The following is a 24,589-nucleotide window of genomic DNA, read 5'->3' as shown; positions in this document are numbered from 1 at the left end:
CACGATCGGCAATGCAAAACCTTGATCGCTCCGTGAGACCGATCGCTTGCACTCCCACGGAAAACCTCTGCTGCAACAGCGTAACGCCGTGTTACGTTAAAAATGACAAGAAAAACAAAACGCGCGTTTGTACGTTACCGCGGTGTATAACGACCGCAAGCCTGTTTTTCCCCTCCAGACGTGTTACGCTCGTGATACAATTCTTATCCGGGCGGCCTCGTTACGCGAATGAAAGGAAAAGGGATTTTCATTGGGCTAACTGGGGCGATTAAGTGCAACGAGAGCGCTCGCGCGATTCAGACGATGGAGAAAGGGCGCGAAGCGAGACATCCGTTTCAAGAAGAGTAAACACGATGATTAAGCGAGATTCGCAATCTACGATGTCTCTCCGTTCGATCCAAGTTTATACGAAGCTTATATATACATAAGTTTAGAGATTCGAGAGATGACGAGATGGAGGAGAGACGATGCTTAGGTGGGCGTATAGTGCGTGCGTGCCATGCAAATTAATTCGTTGCGTACGTTGTACACGCGAAAGGAGCGCCGAGGATGCCACGCTCACCGACGCTGGTGATATAACGTTTAAGTATACAGCCTAATCAAATTAGAGCGCGAAAACTATGAAATGCACGGTGGGAACGAGCGCCGAATTGTCGGGATGTGGAGAAAATAATACACTTTGTGTATTTTATTGATGCTATTGTCTTACGGCACTTTGTTGTTATGTCACTGGAAGACTCTTCGAATTGTTAGTCAAACCTTCAACTTTGACTTTCCGATTAATTGTGAAAGAGATGTACTTCTTTTGTACGATTTTATTTATAGTCTATCTGTTATGAGTTTAGATGTTAAAGAAAATTTCTACAAATATTGCATTTTTTCTTCTTCTTTGATAGTTGTTTTTGAAAAGTGCGCTTGTAAAAATTAAAATAAAAATCCAGAAATTACATAAAGTACCATGAGTATTTTGCGAAAAGCAGGATTACGTCATTCATTCTCGCTAGGCTTTTAATTTAATTTTATGACGTAAACGATACACGTACAAATTTACGTCCCGCATCTTTTCTTCTCTAATACCGTTAGTCTTCCCAATCCTCCATATCGCAATCATCTAAGCTGCGCACATCATCTTGAAAAGACGAACAGGTGTTACGTAAGCTCTCTCGCATGTTCTCTGATGTTTATAAGGATGATAGTTGTCGAGAGTTCACCGAACCGTTTGCAGTTTATTATGCGCAGTAGCTCGAACAAAACTACAATAATTATGTTTAAGATAGATTAATAGGTTGCTTAAGTAGAGCTCGAGAATAACCTACTCCCCTAATTAGCGTTGTTTTGCTTGTCAAGATGTACGTTCGTAATATGTGCAACAACTATTGACTTTTATTTGCGTAAAAAAATTTTCTGATGCTTTGTTTAAACTTTATTTAACAATACGATATTCATTATATTCATTATATTTTTCATTTATTAAAATATTATATCTCGAATTATACTTGCATTTTTAGTGACATAAATATAAATTTTATAAATGAAAAGCGTGGTTAAAATCTGTTTTATATTTTTCTTAGACAGACTAAAATTTCGCCTTTTCTTTTGATATACAAAATATCTCGATTTTTTATTTCCCTATTCTCGTGTTCCCGTCTATCTATATAAATTAAATTTATCGGACGAGCCGTGAGAAATTCGCGTCTTCACTCCTGCGTGGCAAACACGATTGCAATGAGAGTCAGCCGGATGCGAAGGGCAATGCGAGCCCTCTGAGATGACCCGGGTTTTATCCCGGGAGGTATGTTAAATCAGCTCTGGCAAGAGAGATAAAGAGAGAACACGTACACGATCGTATCTCTTCACGAAGTGTTAACGCGGACGAACAGTAACCGAGCGTGTTTGCGGCGACGTCTTATCGATCCTTACCCTTGTAGATCGTGTCCCGACCCCCCGGGGGGGGGGGTTGTACTTTGCGCGCGTAAAGATCCCTCAGGGAGTAATGCGGATGTACGTGGAAAAATACGAACAACTCGCAATCTCGAAGGAGATAATTGACCTTAAACTTGGCGATGTATCTTGTAAGATGCTTCTCTTATTTCTTATCTCAAAAATTTATACCGAGTCTCTTATGTTCTTCGTAATTTAGATACATAATTTCACGTGTATTATTACTGCAAAGCGGACTTTTTTTCTGAGACTTATTTTATAAATTATTTTTACATTTTTTTTTTACTTCCACAAAATGAAAACCGAGAGTCAAATTTTTATGAAATCTATCATATACACACTGAGAGAAAAAAAATAGTTATGGCAACTAGAAAATACAACTCTAAAATTTAAATACTCGTAAAAAGTAATACGAACTAAAATAGTACCGAGTACTATAAAAATATAGTATTCAGTACTACTCTAGTTCTTATTACTTTGCAAAACTAGTTGCAAGTACTTAAAATATTAGAGTTGTTCATTTAGTTGTCAAAGCTATATTTTTCTCTGAGTGCATAAAATGCTTTTTTTTTAAATTACAAAGCATGATATTGCGTATCTGAAAAAATTACAGAAAACAATTTTCCACTATGCAAGTCAAATGCTCTAATGAATAATTATTTACATCTTTCAAAATTTGATACAGTACGAACAAAAGCATGAAATGCATTTTATTCGCATTATGATCCATTGTACTGCGAAAGTTACGGCATAATCGTGTTAGCATAACCGAGATGACTACCTGTGTTATGCCAGAACGAAGAAAATGAACGTTTTGTCTCACGGGATATTTCGTGCCGTGCGAGGAACTTGGAATTGCGTGTCACAATTTCTCGGGTGGAGGGGAGGTTTCGCGAAACTCGCAATGCCGATAAAGCTTAGCAAAAACCGTTACGATAATGCACTTTTAGGATAACGCGATCGGATTTGTACCGCGACGTAACGCGATTGAAAGTGGACGGGACCGCTGAAGAAATCCGGTCACGATTTTCAGCTCGTCGATCGATATGGGTGAGTCCGAGAGCTCGTTCCAACGCAACGTCATAAACGAGTCGAAGGTCGCGACCGATTTGGAACCGGCACGAGACGATAACGTTCTCGCGATTCCGATCCGTCCGATATCGCGCCGTCGACCGGAACGATATCATTGCGTAATTGGGGCATTTCTCCTGTCAAGCCGGCCGACAAAAAAGGATCCCGTGTAACATAATTGAGTCGGTCGTTTTAGAAAGAGAACGTGTCATAACGAGGAGAAATTACACATTTGAATGTGAAAAAGGATTCTTGTTTACCGTAAATGTATTGACTTTATACATTTTCGATCTCTGAAACGTGATTTTTCCCCGGATATACGTTAATTTTTTTCCCGGCACGTGCTCCTTAACTAGATTCTAGTTTCCAATCGTATACTCGAACTTAACTGTCGTAACTATCGTAAATAGGTATATAGGAAAATGATCGCGTGAGTATCTCCTCAATGGCATCGAAATTACGACCAGATCGAGCTTTAATACGATTGAAATTGCATCCATATTGAAAATATAGCGCATTATTCTGTGATGCAGAGAAAGTTGGTAAAGTGAGCAGCGAGCTACTCGATCATGCGCCGTGTTTTCACGAAATGAGTTCCTCCTTCGCGAAAATATATAGGCGGGATAGATTTTACTTGGGATAAATAATAGCTCTTCCATGAGGCTTTCAACCTCCGCGTATTCATGATTGCGCACGCGATATAAGATTGGCGAGCTTTTTCATTAATTATTGGTACCGCGTTACGCAATTTATTTTCGCGTCACGCGCATATAGTTAATACGACCGATCTCACATTTCCAATCTCAAGTAAATAATAAACGCAATCGCGGAGGCGAGCATTGGGAATGATTTAATACACGGCGTTGAGTAAAGGAACATGGAATGACGCGATAAGTGTGAGTGTCATTCAGTAAATTTTGCAACGCGACACTTTACATAATCCTGGATCCTGCCGTGATATTTGGCATAATTGTGACTTTCTTCTTCAAATACGCCCAAACTTCTTCTCTTGGAATACGCTCGGGAGTCCTCGTGCATATTCAAGGAAGCCTCGCCAGAAGAGAGAAATCTTTTTTGTCAAAAATTGCGACAATCCGTGTTGGTGTCCAGTTAGGCAATTTAGAGAATTTTTCATTTTTTCCAAAGCTACTGAGTTTTATTTATTTATTTTAGTAAATGTTTATCCACTTTTTCCGCAAAGTTGACGTTTCTTCCTATCAGAGATTTCCTTGCCGAGAGGGGCGTGTAAGTTGTTCTTTGCGGCGCGAAGAAAAGTCGGCTATCAAACGGGTTGGGTAACCTTCGTGGCGAACTTTCGAAATCAAAATAAGAAACGGGCCTTACAATATACTTTCCCTCTCGAGTGCTCCAAAACGCGTGAAACGCGATGACGCATATTTAGGCACGTAGTCGAATTAAATGGAGCGAGACGATGAGGAAAAGCGGACCGGCCTACGAGAAGCTAATGAGAATCTTTACTCGATCGCAAACTAACGGAAATAAAACTGTACGTCTCGCCGGAAATGTCCGGTGCCAAATGTATTCAATCTGGTTTAAAAACCGATCGATTAGTATTAATTAATGCATTAATGCAACATAACCGTAAAGAAGAGAAACCGGAAATACTTTCTTGATAGTTTAAAACTACGAGATAATATCGCCAGTTGTACCGAAATTGTCGAAGAATTTTCAACACATGTATAATAAAATTATCTCTTTTGCGCGTAAATAAAAAATGCAGATAAAAATAAGAGCTTCATAATTCGACGCACGTTTCGCGATAGAAAACGAAAGTTCCGATAAGTCCCGATATATATAAGTGAAAGCGAAGTGTCGCATAAAATTACGACAGACAAATATTTGTACGAAATTCAGAGACGTTTGCTGCAACATTGATATGTTCTGATACATTCTTTCTGTTCGCTTTCCCTTTGCATCTCTTTTTCATCCAGGTGACATGCTCTGTTAATTTTGAGATCGAGCACTGGTATAAGATTGATTGAGAAATACGATTTCGGTTCATTGGACAATACGAACTTTCATCATGGTTTAATTTCAATACAATAACATAACATAATACGTCAAACAGAGTCTCTTTACTAATTGTAAAAAGTTCGAGAAAGGAACATTATATAAACAATTCTTAATATAACGTACAGAAGACATATTTCCAAAAGTAAGCAGACCAGAATGTTTATATAATCAACGAAATATTTGTATTCGGTACATAAAATTGTAAGACTTTACAGTTCATTTTAACTTACAAAGTCGATTATGAAAAAAAGGTATAAGAGATAGATACAGAAACAGCGAATCCACACCGTGAAAAAAGAAAAAGTTAATTCTCGCAAGTCTCTTGCGAATCACGACGGCCGAGTTGCGTGCGATATCAGATTTTGTCTGTTTTCTCGAGTATCAAAAACGAACGCTCCCGTTATTGCGAACTCATATATACCGCGCCGGGACAAAGGGAAAGGGAACGGCGGAAGAAACGATTTGCGCAATTTCGTACGAGAGGCGAAAATTCCGTCGTGTTAATGATTGATCTGATACAGCGTAACACGTCGGACCCGAAAGCGAGAGAAACCGCGGGAGGAGGAGGAGGGGGCCCGGTTTCAATTATAGGCCCACCACGAGACAAAGTGTGCCGGGTGTAGCCGGGGCTGCCTCTTGGAAATTAACGATCGGCCATCGATACGGTTGCGGCGGCGTGGCGATCTGACTGGATCTGACCAGCAATACCAGCATTCTCCTCCGTCTGGGACAGCCGGCTAACGCACACGCGTCACTTGCGTAATCCGCGTGTTCGTGTTGTTCCTGTTAACGTGCGGGAGAGCGCGTAACCTTTCTAGGGGTGGGGGATCGAGAGGGAGGAATATGGGCGCTCGTTCCCCATGTGTGTTTACGAACGTCCTTCACGCTGATAATTATTAAAATATAATTTGCTCCTTTCGCGCCGTCGTCGGTTAGCGAATCGTGCCGCTCATGCGGCGCGACGTGGCACGACGAAATGCGATTAAGGATACGGGGGTTTGTAGAAAATGGAAGCGAAGGCTGTCGCAAGCGGCCCCTTGCGAAACTTTAAATTAAGCATTGTCTTGCATTTAATATTTAAAAACGCCCATTAATATCTCCGTCGCTCGATGTCGCGCAGAAAAGAAGAAAACGTTCTTACGAAAGTCTCGAGTAACGCTGATGGATTAATCGTTGCTTCCGGGATTATTACTGTCCTTGTAAATGCATTATCTGCAGAAATATAACCATATTGTACATTTAATTACTATTCATATGTGCAAATGATCTCGTGTTGAATGTTTTACGGATTTTACGAGGAGCTTCGGAATTAATTTCTTTTTAGCTCTCTAAAGTTAACGGTGGATCTCTATTGGATTCACTCAATTATATAATAAATCTTTTTGTCAAAAATGTAATTCAATTTTCTTTATGTTACATCTGCAAATTTGAATTATTCTTATCAAGATATACTTGCATTCATTCCTTTTTACACGAGTTATGTTATTTTAGTTCGTTGAAAAATTAATTATTGCCTTTTAATTAACATATATTAATATATATAAATTAAATAAGTCGTCCCATCGTAGTAACTGTTTTTATCGTCAATTGCGAAGAGTTAAATCAATGGAAAAATAGTACTTAAACCAATTATTTTCTACGTATATAACTATGTATGCAAGTGTGACTGAAACATTGATAGTTCTGGAAAAATTGGTGTTAGCTCTATCATGTGCAGCTGTTATCTCTTAAGGTACCATTTCATGCAGCTAATAAAAGCTGGCGTTTTATCCTCACTCCATCAATTTTCGTATACAGCGAAGTTACGCTCAAAGTTCGATATTGTTTAATATTTTTCGATAGCGAAACATCGCTGAAAGTTGAAATGCATGACATGTCATGTCATATATTCATTTGTAGAATATAGCGATATAAATATTATCGTAAATATATTTTATTTTATATTGAATTAAGTGTCATTAAGTGTGATCAAGTTTGTTTTTAACGATCATGGCTGACAATTTTTTGGAAATACCCGAAAATTAAAGCTAGCGAAGATACGCTCCATGTAAAGGAAGCAGAAGAAGAGCGAATAGCTTTTGAACGCTGCTTCGATTGTGATGAAGTGGGGGTAAAAAGCCAGTTTTCCTTCGCTACATGAAATGAGCTCTGATTGGACGGCTCTTATTCCCTGTTGCCTGTACCTATTGCCTGTGCCTATTGTGTTTAAGCCTTAACGCATCCTTTTTATCTGAGCCGAAATGGCAACAAGTTTCCTATTGACTATTTCGGCCACCATTTCGAACCTAATCCATTTTGGCCTGTAGTCCAATAAGAACATAGCATTATTGGTATATTGTATGGTCAGTAGGTGGTCCTCTATTTAGATTTCCCAAAATGGAGGACCTAAAAATGGAGGATCTTTTCTCTACTTTTTCTATCTAGAGCTTTACACTAAAGCGCCGCATGCCGCTGCTTTTTACGCGAGAGAACAATTTCACCGAAAGGCTGCTCGCTATACGAGCTCATTATTTTCTGTTGACACCACAAAGCAAGGGTGCTCGTGTGGCGAGCTACGAAATATCGAGAGCCAGGCTTTCCAGCTTGTCCGGTCGGTCGGTCGATTTATTCGCACGTTCGATGGAGAGAGGTACGCGGAGAGATGCAAGAACTCTCTCGCGCCCGGTTTACAAGCGCTCGCCGGGCAATGCATCGCGATTTGTACACCATACGACTGTATATACTGTGTGTGTGTATGCATGCGGGTGATTACGCTGCTTTTCCAACGTTGTCTCGTAACGAGGAGCGGCTCTCGTCACAGTGACGATGGAGAACGAAATCCGTTCTGACGAGACACGCGTCGGACAACGTGTCGTACGGCCCACACGCACGCATGCATATTCACGTATCTATTCTCGTAGTGTTGTAGAGTTGTATCAGCGCTCGTTACTCCATACGAGGCGAGAATAACGGAGCTCTGATTGCCACACGCCCCCTCGTAGCCTTCACACTTTGCGCGCACACTTCACGCTATCGAATGTCGGTTCCGAGATGCGCGGAGATATTCGACGAAGAAATGAGGGAGGTTGCATCAAACCGGCAAGTTTAAAAGTTTCGATCGAAGATCTCGGTATATCCATGTTCTTCGAGGCATATGCACAAATCTCATATTTTATACGGTAGAGTAGGCACCGAAGGCTCTTTAACGACGTAGACATGATTGCGTGTGGACCGTATCGACGTCCGTCAGAAGCGACAGCATAAAGGGTACTATTATCGAGCTTCTAGATTACTATAATATCAACTGCGATTTCGTACCGTAACGCGACATCCTTTGTAAAACATTCTTCCAGTGTTTCTTAATTAATTATATGTATTTATCGCGGACACAATACAGAGGCGATGTAAACGCCAACGTGATCTTTACAAACGAGGAATCACGCGCGCGTTTGTCCGTTAGAATCTTCCATGGGAAGCCTCGTAATAAACCGTGGACGCAGGCCTCGCGGTATCATTTACGAGGCAATCGTCGAAAGTGTGATTATCATTGTTTAACAGTGACCTTTCGTTCGAAGCAGGACAAGCCGCGTTCGCAATCGCGAGGCACGAGGGCGGCGCGTTCACGATCGGAAATCTCGTTCTCCACTTTCATTTGAAAATTTTTCACAAAGACCGACTCCCGGCTTTGTGACGAAACCCTCCTTTTCCCCGTCGCCCCGTAAAGTATCAGTGGTCACGTTTGGCTACATCCGGATTAAGAAGGGCGGAATCACTCAGGACAGCCCACGCTGCCGTTTCAACTGTCAGAACTCGCAATCGCAGTGCACGTCTTGTTTCATTATCGACTAATACCCGACACAAATTATATATACCCTTCCCACGACTAGAAAAAGAAGCAGGACAGCGATTGTAGATACATTATAATAATTGACACAGACACACAGAAGTAAACGAGCCCAAATTACTCGAGATTTATCGAAGATGTCATTTCTAACAATGACGTAAGATTTACAACATAAGATTTATGTTCTATAAAATATCGTGTCTTTCGAAACATGTCTCTTCAGTCTCACACTTACTAATTAATAGTAAATTATAGTTCCACTAAAAAGAAATATTATTAGCGTTTTAACTTGTATTCACATCTTGCATTTACATTTTCTTGACTGTAACGTATGGCGGTAACTTTCCGTCTAGACAAGCTATAATTTACATTAGTCCTAATCGGAGGCTTAATTAGAAGAAAGAAATTAAAGCGGCCACTCTCTGTAAGGGAGTTCTGCGAAAAATATCAAAGTTCAGTCGAAAAAGTTAAGTGATCGTTAATTAATATATAAATAAATTTGTATGCACATCTAATTTTGTCATGTATTTGTCACGTCAAGTTTCCTAATTCGTCTGTTTGCCATCCGTCGCTCATTGCAATTAACGAGCAGAAAAGAGAAGGAAAGCCGGCTAGGTCGTGACGTGACGCAACGAGAACTCGGTTGCCTCAGCCTGCTCCATTGTGTCTGAGCACCACCTCCTGTTTCTACTTACACGTACCGACCACGCCATTCTTATACATGTACTACTGTCCGCTCTATCAGTCATGTATACACTATGTCCCAGACCTATCAAGCTATTTTTTATCGACAAGTTCTATCTTCAGTTTAGAATTCTTTTATAGCTAGAATAATAATAAATATCGAGGAAGAGAGGAAAATCGTCTATATATTAATGCGCTACACAAATTTCCTAATTAACTCTCTCATAAAAATAAAATCTATACGGAATTATAAAATATGAACGAGATTTTATGCACTCCATACATTTGCTTGCAGCATTCACGTTTAACTTTCGAGAAAGTGATTTACTTAATGACTTATATTAAAATTTTGACGTATTTATCAAAAGAATGTACCCTCAAACTTGTTGAAAAAAAAATGTAAAAATAAATAAGAGGTGGTTTAGTAGAGCCGAGATCTGTCTTTTCTGGCACGCGATTGCCACACCTCTCCACGTGCAAGGGAGCCGTTGAAAGGTTAGACTCACAATCGGTACACACCCCTTTGCGTATCCTTCACGACCGAGCGTTATTCGCGGACTTAATCTTCCACCAACGAGAAACTTTCATAGCGCAACGGAGACGAAGAAGTAAAGGGAGATTATGGTAATCCGATCGATTTATTTTTATATTTTCACTGTCCGTTTCGTTTCTACTCTATAAACCGTGTAATCTATGTTGCATTCCCCCGCAGACTCGACACAAATCGTGCGAAGCCGAGAGGTTGCTCCGATTCGTCCTTCCTATCTCTCTACGAGATCGCGCATGTCCGAGATCGTCTCGAGAGCAAAACGCTCGGTTCCCCGTGCATGAATTTAATATCGTGCCTTTCTAAAGCAAACGTCCGGCTATAAACGACAGCAAAGGTTACACACATTGCTCGCTCACACCCCCCGAGAACGCGTAACCTTCACGCTGCGATTCCAATCCTATTGCTGCTCGCGGTCAATTTACCGCGAGAAGGGATCGTCGCGATAAATTTACCTCCGTACGTCTCTCACCTCTCCTCCTCTTTAACCGGCCATAGATTGTCCGTGGAATCTTGAACTACTTGGATGTTTAACGTGGCGTAAGTCCATTACATTGACGCGTCGTACTTGTTCAACTTTGCAATCTAAAATTATCCTACTTGATTGCACAGAGATATCTTTTATTTTACTTTTAAGATTACATGTTTGAAACGTTTAAGAAAGGTAAGGTTGTTGATCATCTTTAAACTTGCGCATAAATAAAAACTAAAATCAATACCGATTATACATATATGAATAAATTTGAGAATTTTTATTGTTCGAACCTTTACTTTCATGTGTATTAAAAATTTTATTGCAATTTCTCTCTCTGTCTCTCAGAATTATTACATGTATCTATAAAATGCTCACGTGTATAAAATATTTCTGTTTCTTCGCATTAAAAGAACAATTCATGGAATGCGCGATTACGTGAAATTTAAAATGATATCAGGGCCTTATCGGTTACGTACCTTTCCAGCACTTTCGCAATTGCACGCGCAAAATAGCAAAGGTCGCACGCGTTACTGGCACACACTCCTGCGACCGTATAGCCTTCACGGCCGATAGCGCGTTAAGTTATCGATCGCGATCTGCATTTCGCAAATTTAGAATGCACGTCCCTCATCGACCCTATTTTTTTCCAGTCGTATCAATCCTCCCATAGCTGTACGGCTGTATATCAAGAATACCTAATTAAAGAATTACATCATCTCTTGCGAAATTACTTTCGGATCAAATTAACCTCTCTGCGTATATATCGCAATGCGACTTTCTATCAAGAATATAACGGCACGCCGCAGTGTAATCGTGTAGCGAAGAATAAAAACTTACCGAATATGTTATAATTTCGGAAAAATTGAACTGTACTATACTATTATTTGTATTACTATGATTAATTGATGAAACTATAATGCATTATATATTATTACTTGTTATATCTCTATTTCGTTTTAAGGAAATTATGATTTTATAAACCAATCCCTTTTTACACATGTATATGTATCTCTGATAAAAGATTTGAGAGAAATACGGTACTTATATCTTATAATCACGTAATAGGCTGTCACTTTCGCGAATAGCTCTATACATTTCCGTGTACAACTTTATACATTATTACCGATCGTAAGATTACATAGTATAATTAACATATCTCTCAAACTACAAGCAGCGGAACTTTCGAGCTAGAATGAATTTTGATATTGAACAAAAAAAATATTAGAGGCTTTACCAAACGCTCGATTAATTTCCGGACCCTTCAATTACCGTTAACGAACCTCGTTACTTTCCCGAGCCATTTTCCACTTGATCGACCCACGCAAGAGTTCGCGGGGTTAAGGATGATACATCCTTAAGGATCCGTCCAGAGATAGGTAATCGATATTGCGGATATTATCTCAGGCGGAGTGCGCGCGCTCTTTCTTTCTGATATTTTCATCTTTGGCTTAACAAGAAGCCCTCTCTTACGTGTACGCGGAGAGGATCGTGGGATCGAGGAACGAATGCCAGGCAGGTCGCGAGCTGTCTTTAGTAATCTTCAAAGACCTGGTCGATCGTGAGTGGGTGTTCCCCAGCTGATCCGCAGGGTGCAGAATATCGGGGCGTTCACCGTTGCATATGACTAAAGGTGGAAGTAATCTCGCGAGCAATCTTTCTCTATTCCCCTTTCTTTCTCTCTCTTTCTCTATTTTTCTCTTTAATCCCATATGTTCGATTCTTGATTCACAGGACCTATCATCATAAAAATTGCCTATTCCTTTTAATTCTTAGAATTAGAAAAAGAGTTAATTAAACCAAGATTAAAATTAAACTACATTGATAGAAACAGGCACTAGACGCAAGAAGAAAGATGAAACAGGTTTAATTCAGATGTATAATTATTTTTTGTCATCAGACGTTACTGGAAAAGTCAGAAGCTTCGCGTGTCCACTTCGTTCTCAGAAGTAAATTACGCAAAGTTCTCGTTGCTCTTAACGTGCAGAAAAAAGAACCTTCTCTCACCGTCGTTCCCTTTCTTTCCTTCCCGCACGTCTTTCTCATGAATCTAGTGATTAGTCAGACTGAAAGGGCAAACGGAACGAGGGAATCTTATCCCACGGAATCCTCCATCGGTGAACGTGGATGCATCGTATCATACTCGCACATTCTGATTTCATGTAACGGCGCATTAATTAGTCCATTGCATTGTGGATAACGGTTTAGTGTGCAAGTCAGACGTAAACTTTGGCATTTCGGAGCACTTTTGCGCACCGTTAATCTCGCAGGACGAGGCGAGGCTCGCTCTCACGTTTCGCTCGTCGCACATCCGACACGGCGAACACGTCATACGAAGTCATATTTCGCCATGATAATACCACTTTGCTTGTAGCAATATTTCGCCATTATATTTATATTCTTAAAAGTACAAGAGAGTACAAGTACGATTTCTGGCTCACGATGTGGCGGAATCGCCCTAAACCTATTCGTGTTGAATTGAATTTTTTCTCGAATAAAATGTGAAATTGATATTATGTTGCACAACCTCCCCGTCTGTTGCCGATTGTTACGGCGCCGATTACAATGTTCAAAAGACTTCAATGCTGGTGATTACAATACCACAGATTTCAACGCACCGGCAACTTCAATGCAGGTCTTAACAAGCCGCGTCCGGGGACTTCAATGCCGGCGATTTCAACGCCGGAGGTTATCACCTCGTAATTTCGATGCTGGAGCTGTTCTTCAATCCTTTGAGACTCGATGCCTATTTAATTCTCAACTCTTTAATCTCCTGTACGTTCTGTTACATGAACATTTTCATTCAACGTGATGAAGACATTTGAAATAAGGATGTAAACGTTTACATGTTCTAGAAATAACAGGTATTATATGTGCAGCTGTTGCAGGTTTGACGTAGCAAACCGGTGTCCTTTCGCTCTCGATTATATCTTCTATTTTTACACGACTAATAATAATTTCAGTCAAATGATCTTGTGTTCTACGACCTGAGATAATGCGTTGAGAATTATATAGTTTGTAATTAGGCTAATCATAATTTCACGAATCGCATCTCCGCGTCTACGTATTATTTCTTTCGGCTTTCTTCAAGAGATTGAAATCTTATTATATCACAGACGACCTCGCTGAACGATCGTGAAGATACCGTGAAGTCGCGGCTCATCCAACCGCGTCACCGCGTCCAAGAGTCCCGCTGAATTCTCTCTCTTTCACTGGCCGGGTGTCTTTTCACTTCTTAAGGCCATCAGCTGCGTCCAAGAACCGTTACGTACTTGCATTCGCGCGTCACAATCGGCGGAGGCGCTGATTAATGCGAGGACCCCTCGGTCTTGTCGCCTCTGATCTCTACCCTGCGTTACGAAATTGTTGTATATATAGAATATTTACATAAATAGCAAAAATATCCTTAATCTCTAATTATCATAATAATACTGCTAATATATAATTAATTATATATGAGTAGTATTCATTAATAATGATTTGCAGAAACTATTGATTTTCTTACCAATTATTATGTCGTTATATTGCAAGTAACGTCACGTTATCAAATGCCTCCGCTCACGCGATTGTTCTTTCATATCGTACTGCAAAATATTTGCGAAGATTCTGCAATAATCGACTCGCAAAATGATTTATACGAATGCTGATGTAATTCCGGCGAGGTCAAGTCACGCTGGTTGCGAGCGTTTGCGTATCGAAATCTGTTAAGGTGTACTCCTCGAGAGTTGCTTGAGCATTTCGGATGGGGGCAGATTAAAATCGGCAGATTGTGCAAGCAGAGACATTGAATGCCAAACAGTGTCAGGATGTCCTGTGGAGAAGATCTTGATGCCATACATTGTATACGAGAGACAAGTACCGTACAAAACATCTTTGTAAACCGCGAGCTACCTTCCATATAGGGAGGAAGTGTAAATTCACAAACTAAATGTTACCAAATAAATACGATGACACAATCATTAACTAAACAATTACAATCTTGATTAAAAAAATATTATGATAATTTCTTTGAAGAAATACAATTTTTCTTTTAGATACAAAATTTACAAATAATTTGTATTCTAACGTAACAGTACCTAACAGTAGAACTGTGTAGGATGCCGTAAGAATACGGGATTTGTCGTACATCGACCTCTATGAATATTACGATGAGATGTGTCATCGTGTATAACAACATATAAATACATATTATATAAGAAAAAATAACGAATTAAATTATGTTATCGTATCTCTCTACATCTCTCATTATCTTTATACAAAATGTTTTACAGAAATATGTCTTACTAAATATGTCTTGTCGCGCCTCTGATGAGCTTTTCGCATTAACAATTTTTGCACAACGCCTCGTTGTTAAGATGGGTTCAATCTTGCGGTTTCAATCTCGGATAACAATGTCGTATGACGTACAATGTAACAGTATAATTTGGAGCGCATCGACTCCTACTGATACTTTAAACAGCCCCCGTGACCTTTCATGGACGAGAGAGAAAACAAACCAGTACGTCGGGATGCATCTTAGCGAATGATAATTGATGAATACGTAATGCGTGACGTAATGCCATGTGGGCGACGATTGAAAACGTTGCCCCCTCGGAATAATGTGACACTGACGATACGCAAAATATTACACGTAATCTTGTCATAGTTAACGTTCATTAAGGATGCAAAGTAAATGTAATTATCACGTATCATCTATTATAAATGACATTTATTTCAATTTTGTGTGTAGTAAATTTGTATACCTGCGAAACAAGAAAGTCAAAATCAATAAGTTATGAGATTGTCAATAAGCGAGCGAGCAATAAATTAGTCACAACATCAATGTTTCTATCCTTTAACTGATTTTATATTTAATGTAATCTGTCGAAGCATTAAATATCTTTTGAGAAAGTATTTTTTAGAAAGGACCTGTTTCTCTCTCAGTCTTTTTTTCTACAGTTAACGGTCTCGGAAACATAATTTATCCTATATCCGAGATTGCCGGAACATTTCTTTTGTTAAACACGAAAGATAGAGATTTTATGGTTGCGGTTACGATTCGATGCTCTACTTAAAGAAGGAATCGGTTGTCGAAGTCACGCGAAGAAAGTTTAGAGCCAGGAACGGTGAGATTGAATGAACTTCCGAGGCCGTAGGCGCTGAAAAATTCACAAAATCGATAGACTCGGCACAAATAAATTTCCTCATCATTATCGCGCCTTCTCGTTTAATCCCTGAATTAGCAAGCGACTTTACGTAATAATTCTCATTCGATTGCAATAATCATTCTTCACGAATGCCAAACATTATTTGATCTGTATAGTTGCTTGAAGGCTCTTTAACATTTAAAAGCTATTAGAATATGTGAAAGAAAACATTATATGCATATTTAATCGTATTTTAACAATTTCTATTTATTTTATTAGAATTCTCAGAGGAATTCTCCAAGATTGCTTAATTAAGGAAGAAAAAACTTCGTTTTATGTTTAATTTTGTATTTTATGACCCATTAACTCTATTATCCTAATTGATACTTATAATCATTACGTCGCTATGATGCCGTTAAATTTCACAGATCTAATCCTTTTAGGAATTCTGCTAGCGAAACATAGTTTTTCTTATTAGTCTTATTACCCAAGGTATGTCGTTTTTGTAAAAGATATCGAGACGCCTATGCCACGCATAACTGCCAACAATCTCATTAATCGCATGCACAAAAAGGGAGCGAGGTAATGCCGCTGATATTTTCATGGAACTACGAAAGCATGCAATTCCGAGTCGGTCCAATGATTTGAGGAGTCTGCATATACAAGCGAAAGAAAAAAAGAGCAGAAATCATTCACGAAACGAAATATTCGAGGCTTAATTGACGATGACTTTCGCCGCTTATTATGCAAGCGCCGATTTTGTCCGACTTTTCAAGGTCTCGAGTCACGAAAGAGATTTTGCCAGGACCGGCGGAAAGCGCCGTCGGTTATAACCATTGGATTTCTGATTGCCTACTTTTACCACTGTAATGGGACGCGTGACCGGACTCCGGAGTGAACCAAATCTCCTTTACAATCAAGTGCCCCGCCCGAATAGGTAACGAGTAATCAAATCGTTCCGGCGCGGTTTTGCGATGGAGAATGGGAACTTAAAACCGCGTTGCGCGCACGTGCGTACGACGATGAGAACGCAACTGAGAGATCATATAATTCCACGGTGGCGCGATAATGGGTGCTTTTTAGATTGTAAATTTGATCGTCGAATATCGCGAGTACAACGGCACAGTGAGACGCTTTCGAATAATAACGAATAATAACGCGGAATTGCTTCCCGTGGCCGTTTAAAACGATCCACGAGTTCTCCGTCACGTGCCCGTTAATCTCCTTCCAAGTTTCCACGTGATACCTAGCATATGTACTGCCACCGTTAATGGAGATCGAGCGTTGCCCATGTTTGACCGCTCTAATCGTTGATTTGCCATAGACAGACGGATCATTTTTTTTTTCTCCTTTCCATCGATCCGACCAACTACAAAGTGACGACTATATAATAGAATAAAGAGTTAAATTGCTCGCAACTGATATCTTTTCTTAAACGTCGCTTAATTCCCTTTTTCAAATATTGTAAATATTATAGGCAGAAGGAAAATCGTGGCATTGATATAATGAAAAATTTTATAGGTACGATTAATAAAATTTACAAGAATATTACAGAAAAAAAAAGAGTAATCTATAATAAAGAAATAACAACGTTAATTATTTTAATACAAAAAATTCAATTTATGTACAGCTATTATATATTGAGTATAAATACTAGGCTTTTTATATTAAGCAAAGAATAAAATATGGTGAGGTCTGTACTTATTCTTCGATCATTCGCTTCGCGAAACCGCGAAAGTCCGCGAATATTGTTTTTCCGACATAATTACGAATTATCGTCGTACCGTCACGTACACAATGATTTATTGATTTGCGCAGTGTATATACATTATATACACCGGGCGGGCGCCCGTTCAACACGGAACGCCTTAAACTGTATAAACTGTCCAATATTATGCAAGCGGCGCTCCAGTTTCAGAGCACCGCTTCGGTATTCCAGCTCACTTTCACTCATTCACTCGCCGACTCTTTTATCCTATATGTCGGGGAGTCCCCTTCTCTCTTTCTCTCTCTCTCTCCCCCGTCGCCCTGTCTCTCTTTCCCTTACACGCGTGCACTCCTTCTCTCTCTCTCTCTCTCTCTCTCTCTCTCTCTCTCTCCCCGTTCGCATGACTTTCACTTCTCTCAGCTTTTGCAGAGTCCTTCTTTTCCTCGCGCGTCTCGTTCTGTCGCCGTACGGACTTCCACCGTGCGGGGCCGCCTCAGGAAAAGCCACGGAAAAAACCGTCTTTATATTCATATATGTCGTAGGTACGTAGTATATACGTATAATCGTGTACGGATCATTACGAGGCGGTGATTTTATAGTAGTATATAAGGAGAGCGCGCCGATAGCAGAACGATTTCCTGGTAACGCCGTTTCGATGGCGGCGGTTCCGGTCATGAATTACCCCGGGTGCCGTTATTGCGTAAACGCACAATAAATATTAGACACTAATAAATTATGACCCGTCCGGTGTTCCGGATTTAAAGAGCCTAATTGCAGTAAAATCATTGCTCGCGTAAGGTGCATGAAATTTCTGATCAATTTTTGCAACGTCTTTCCGTTGGAAGCCGTCTTTCCGTCACAACTACGACATCATACGTTCTTCATAAAAAAAAAAAATTATTATGCAAATGATATTTTACCTGCAATATGACTTGCGTAAAAATTCTTACAAGAGAGCTGTTTATATAGTGAAACGATTGCCTGTCATTTCTTTATCACAGAGTTGCAACGTATAGTTGCATTCGTGATCCTGTATCGTTCAATGATTTGCGCTTACATTTTATCCACACCCTTTTATGTGAAAATTGTTTAATGTCTATTTCTGTCTCTTTTTCTCTTACAAAAAAACCGACACCAAACCGCAGGTTATATTTCTTACGGAATAGCCGCTAGGTGTTAAAAAAGTTTTGCAATTTTTCATTACACGAGCCTTGGCGCTCCTCATTTATTTCCATTTATTATCGTAAAAAGATGCTTGCCTTCATCTGCTTGTATTATAGCTCGAGAAAAGTCTTGAACTAAAGGACTTCAAGAAAATCAACAAAAAAAGGAATTAAAACAACTAATTAATAAACATTTTGAAAAAAAGTTAATAAATACTTTGACATTAAAAAATAGAAAGACATGTCTCGATATAATGAAATATTGCTTGAAAATCGAACAATAATATAGTTCAAATTACGCACTATTGATTTTGCAATATTGATTAGAGATAGTGGAAAATGTGATTCGTATACAATAAGAGATATGGCGTGTGGTCGTGCAATTAACAATCAACGTGAAACGTGATATGGCCGTGTAATTAGCGATCAGAGATTTCAGTGAAACGCGGATTAGTACTGCCGTTGGATACGTATTTACCAACCGTAAAAGGCTGCAACGCACTTTGTATCACTTTAGCAATCGCGACGCATCATTTGAGAATTTCTAGGTCGACACGCGTCTATCGCAAGGCGTCCTGCTTGACATTTAGTACGCCGGGTGCAACGTTCTTGTATGCGTCCGCATCGCAAACATTATTCGCCAGGCACACTCTTGGAACATATTATTTGTATGTCGATGATATACGTCGACTACAATGTATTAGAATGTCGCTATCCGTTAAAGATACCTGGCTGCATTATATTTTGCAGATAATTCCATTTCCACCGTCAAATGTCAGTGACGCGATAGAAAATTGCGTTAGTGTGAATTCTTTATGTAACGAGATATGTACACACAAAGTAGTTGAAAGGTGTGTTCCGAGAAAAATTTATTAGTTTCTCGCCTACTTAAAAATTAATACATTAATTAATACATTTTATCCATTGTTGGATTCAGAAATTTGTTAAAAGGGAGAAGGCCATTGGCGTTCCACGAGCGAAATTTTTTTAAGATTAAATATTAAAAATAAAAAATAGAATATTTTAGTTATTATTGATATTTTGAACAAAATTATTTAAATATATAATTCGTAAAACGTTTTATTTAAAATTATATCAACATGAAAGAGAATAATATAATGGAATCATAAATTAAAAAATATTTTTGGAATATTAAAATTATGATTAAGCATTTCAGAAATACTAAAAATATATATGTAACATTTTGTTATAAATATTTTTAAAAAAGAGATCTCAAGGTGAGACATGGCTTCCTATGAGTCGCCATTGATTCTATCTGGAATTTTATAAATAATTATTATTAAATTAGACAGTTATCTAATATATTCCAGGCATTACAAAAGTTTTTAACGTTAAAAGATATTCAAAATATCAGTGATGTAACGAATGATTGATTAATAAAAAAAAACTACTGAAAGTATCATTGAATATTCATGATTTCTTATCGCATTCCTCGAAACGGAATCGCCCCAATTAATGATTGGATAACAACAAGAATAACTGAAAGTAAGATTTTGGATCACCCCACCCGATCTCGAGGCCGCTTTCAAGGTCACGAGTGAAGGATTTCGAGATCAACCGCCGTGTCAACGATAACTACCAGAAAGAAAGAGAAAGAAAAAATGAAAGAAAGAGAGAATGGGATCGGGATCTCTGCGTTGAAATTAAATCCCCTGACGTCAATTGCCGCGTATACGCGTCCTTCTACATCCGTACGGTCGAGGACGTTCGTGTCCCGTTCAAATCCACCTCTTTCCTCCGTTCCGGCATTTCCCGGCGACCTTCGCAACCGAATACTTCAGCTGGCCGATGCCTTCAATGCCGCCAGGAAGACAACGTGTCTTACTCCGCCAAATGCGTAATTATACGGCGTGTATAAATTACACCCGTGTATCTGTCATGCAATTTTGTTCGAACACGACTTGCACTTGCAATCTGAATAATAAACGTCCTTCTTACGAACAAGAAGCTCTCGTACATATATGTACAGGAGATTACGTATACAGGGGGATTTAGTAAACGGGCGGTACTTTCCTGCAAGAAGGAACTAAATTGCACGGAAAGTTAAGCGAATATAGTTATACGTTTTTAGTCTCGTAAAATGTGTAAGTGCATTAACTCACGCTATACCGTACGAAACTCGTCGCCATTATACCGGGACATCGTGAATTAACGGGGCTGGAGGAGGGGGGGGGGGGGGGGGGGAGTAATTAATTCCATCGTATCTCGCTCATTGCGCACGGTTGCGCGCGCACTTAATTAGTCGCATTCTTTGGAAATCAATCTTGCATTCTCGATCTCTCCTTCCCAGCGATCGAGCGATCTTCCCATTTTTCCCACTCCGGTTACCTAATTTTAATCGCCGTTACGATAATACGCGCTCGCGCGCCTAGCTTCGTTATTGCTCGTCATTAGAGCGCGTACCGGGTACCCGGTGATGATTACGCAACGGTCCTCTATGCGTATGGGAAGCAGACGTGCATTCGCTTTTTCTCGACCGCGCGCGGACATGTCTGAGGCACCCACGCGTGGCCCGCAAGTCGCAATTCGCGTCGCGCGTAAACCGCTGATGACTTCTGGAAAGCGAAAGACCGTCGAGCAATAACGGTAATGGCGCTTTTGTCCCGCGTTTGCGTCGCGTGACTAAAAATCCAGCCGTTCCGGTTCCAACGTCTCTCGTCGAGACACTGGAAAACGCGGACACGTGCACGCATCTTCGAGCACTGTTTCACCTCGCTTTCACGACACTCCAATCTCCGTTCCCCGTTGGTAATTTTTGCTATTTATCTCTTTTCTTTTTATTCTTCTTTTTTCTTATTTTCTACCGATGATTGAGGAATGGAATGCGCGAACGCGCTTCCGACAACGCTGATATCCATTCTTCGGCCACGATTGCACGTTTTCTCATTAAGTCGCAATTATCTCGATTTCCAGGGGCGCTTATTAATCAACCCGGCTGTATAATCAGAGGGAAAACTTCACCGTGAAAGACCCTCGGCTCGAACTTCCTCTTGCGAGAGAGGCTCGGATTGCGAAATCCGTGCAACGCGAGATGCGCGCGCGCGTCTTACGTTTTTCCTCGTGCGTGCTTTTGCGTATCTTACGTTGCGTTCGGGAAAATTAATGCCTCCGCATTGTTGCGGCTTTTCCACGCGCGACGCATTTTTTTATGTCTTGTACGTTCTCCGTGTTTTACCTCGCCCGATATCCTCTCTGAGACTGTCGTAAAAACGTTTCTCTTTAATGCGAAGTCTACTATAGAAGTCGTGGCGGTCGTAGAGTCTTAAGTCGTAGAAAATTAACATCAATCACATCGAATATGAGAAGAATAATCGACCATAATTGGTCAATTTTCTATTTAAGATCCTACGACCGCTACGACTTCTATTGTAGACCCCGTATAAGTGAGCGGTCAAGTCCTTTTGAGTTAGGGCAGTCCGGTAAACACGTTTGGGCATTATACTTATGTTGTATATAACAGTCTTGTGCGTGTGAGTACAAGGTCGACCAAAAATCCGGCTACTTTTCCGTTGCACAATCCGTCGCTGCATTTATCGTGCTCGCGTTTCAACATGCAAGTACGACATGCGGTACGCGATGATATACGGCAGGCAATCATGTCACGCTCGTTCAAAGCTGAAAATGTTTACGACATTTCACGGCCCGACTCGCCCCTGCGTACGCCACGTCGGAATAAATAGATTGTAATCATAATTTACACCAGCATTGACGCACGCTTTGTTCGTATAATTAATGAAGGTGCATTTATACATCGAGTTCTCAGGTGAAATTATCGGCTGATATTATTAGTCGATTATTAGCTAATACATAACGGGTCTTTAATTTCTAAAGAGGAATGAAGTTTCAAATTAGAATACGAGTCTGCAAAAGTGAGAACGGTAATAAAAATGTGCATCAGTTTGGAAAAAGTATATTTACTTATATAACTCAAGCTTTATTAATTATTATTAATTGTGTATTAATTTTTTAAAGTAATATATACTTTGAAAAAATTTATTGGAAGATAACTTTACAAAAATGCATTATTATGTAAAATGGAGAGGAACAAATAGATTTTATTAAAAATCCTATACCCATTCTAAGTCTTGTGTGAAATTACGAAGGTTTATCTTGCACGATAATCCGATCGCAAAGATCAAAAATAATCTTTGTCGGTCTTATAACAATGGTTGTTGGTTTTGTATATCCGTACGAGGCCTATTAATCCTGCCAGTTCCAATGACTTTTCTTTGTTTTACTGTTTCGCAATATGGACTGCATAAAAATTTTATTTCGCAATTCCACGGAGTCTAGGATCGGATAAACTATGCAAGAGGCCATATAAGCTCCGATAGGATCAGACGCATGTCCGATTCGGATATATGTATTGTATAATCGGATAGAGCCCTCAGGGGATTTCAGGCTCGAATTTTGATCTGGCGATAATTTAATTTCGATTCGTGGAACAGAAGGAAATCTCACTGGCCTTTAGCAATACTAATAACATTAAATTAATCATGTATGTGCTGATTGAAGGGCTCTGAATAATGTTTTAGATTTTAAAAATGAAACATTTAGATTTGCATTATTATAACATTTTGAATTTGTTTTTCTACTTATTTTTTAGGATGCCAACGGAATACTCCGAGAAGTGCGAGAGCCAGCAGAAATGAGGCAGTCCTGGAATTTGAATGCCCCGAAGAATTTGGATATTACCCTCATCCGCGTGATTGCACACAATATTATGTGTGCGTTTTCGGCGGCGCTCTACTGGAATCCTGTACAGGAGGCCTCATGTACAGGTATGCGAGATCAGAAATATGAATACGACGGGGAAAGCAGCGAAAAGGAAAAATCAAGATCGCGTTACGAATAAGCGTATATACGACTCAACATTTCATATCGGAATGTTTTTCACAGTTAATATTTAGCGTGGAGAAATCGAACGCGGTCTCGTCTTTATTCTACTCCAATACGAAAGACAATTTCATGGAAAATCTATGATTCTATTATAGAAGAAATGTCGTTCGCTGCGAAGCACTGCCGCATCAACGTTAACATTTAGCATCGAAACAATAAAAATCGCGCGTGTAAGCGTTTGCGAGTTCTAAGATTACGTGCGAGATAATGGAAGATGGTCGACGTAAGGAATTCTTCTGCTCGTTACCGGAGTTTCTGTTGATGTATAATCGTACGGGATCAACGACCGCGTTCGCGATCAGCGTCGCGGAGCGGACTCTTGAAGAGAAAAGAGAGGAAAAAAGATCGTGGAAACGATTCCATGCTTCTGACGATCGATCGACTAATATGGACGTGGATTAGCGGTGAGGTGAAATTAGGCAAACAGGTGCGATAATGGATGCGCCGAATCGGGTATACACGCGTGCAAATGTTGAGCGTGTATACCTATATATGAGGAGGCCGGATATGAGCGACCCGTCTCGCGCTCCCATGAACGTTGCATTACGAGATTCGTGAGAGATCTCGCGTTGCCGCGCATCGCGCGAACGAAATCGCACTTTCCCGCGAGTGCGCGATTGCTAATCGAAAAATCGACGCTTTGCGGAAAATTCCTCAGATTATCTTCTAAGAATGGAATTTAAACGATTAGGAGGTCTTTCATCCTTTGAAATAGCGAGAGAGCGCGATCGAGTGGTTCGCAAATTGAATCCGAATTTTTCGCTTTTTCGAGCGAGGGTTTAAACGTTGAAATGAAATCTATATCTCACCGTGAGCTAAATATAACGCGATCATGCATCTTAATAAAAATAAAAATAAGAACGTAATCCAACTTTTAATACATTTTGCAAATAATTCGAGACTTGCCGAATATCAGCCAGCGCAATGGATTACTTTCAATCCATCGTGGATTTATACGGTAAAAGGGGGTCGTACGCGTAACCCTGGAGAAAAGGAAAAAAATTGATCAGCCACACCTTGCCCGATACGACCGAGCGCGAACGAGTTCGCCGCGTTGAAGCCGGTTAATACAGCCCAAGGTGCTTAATGGTAACGCGATA

The 24,589-nt window shown here is 39.9% G+C and overlaps 1 protein-coding gene across 2 annotated transcripts in view; it reads left to right on the top strand.

The window, feature by feature from the left end:
- Window positions 1–24,589, top strand: part of Cda5 (Chitin deacetylase-like 5) — a 54,996-nt gene that overhangs the window by 17,027 nt on the left and 13,380 nt on the right. For both annotated transcript variants that reach the window (XM_018506094.1, XM_018506095.1), the window contains exon 2: window positions 23,197–23,371. In XM_018506094.1, coding sequence (XP_018361596.1) covers window positions 23,197–23,371 — 175 coding nt within the window. The remainder of the gene's footprint in view (window positions 1–23,196; window positions 23,372–24,589) is intronic.

The sequence above is a fragment of the Trachymyrmex cornetzi genome, unplaced genomic scaffold (assembly GCF_001594075.2).
Source record: "Trachymyrmex cornetzi isolate Tcor2-1 unplaced genomic scaffold, Tcor1.1 scaffold223, whole genome shotgun sequence".
NCBI lineage: Eukaryota > Metazoa > Arthropoda > Insecta > Hymenoptera > Formicidae > Trachymyrmex > Trachymyrmex cornetzi.
Note: the sequence above shows the minus strand (reverse complement) of the source record. Positions and strands in the feature narration are given on the sequence as shown.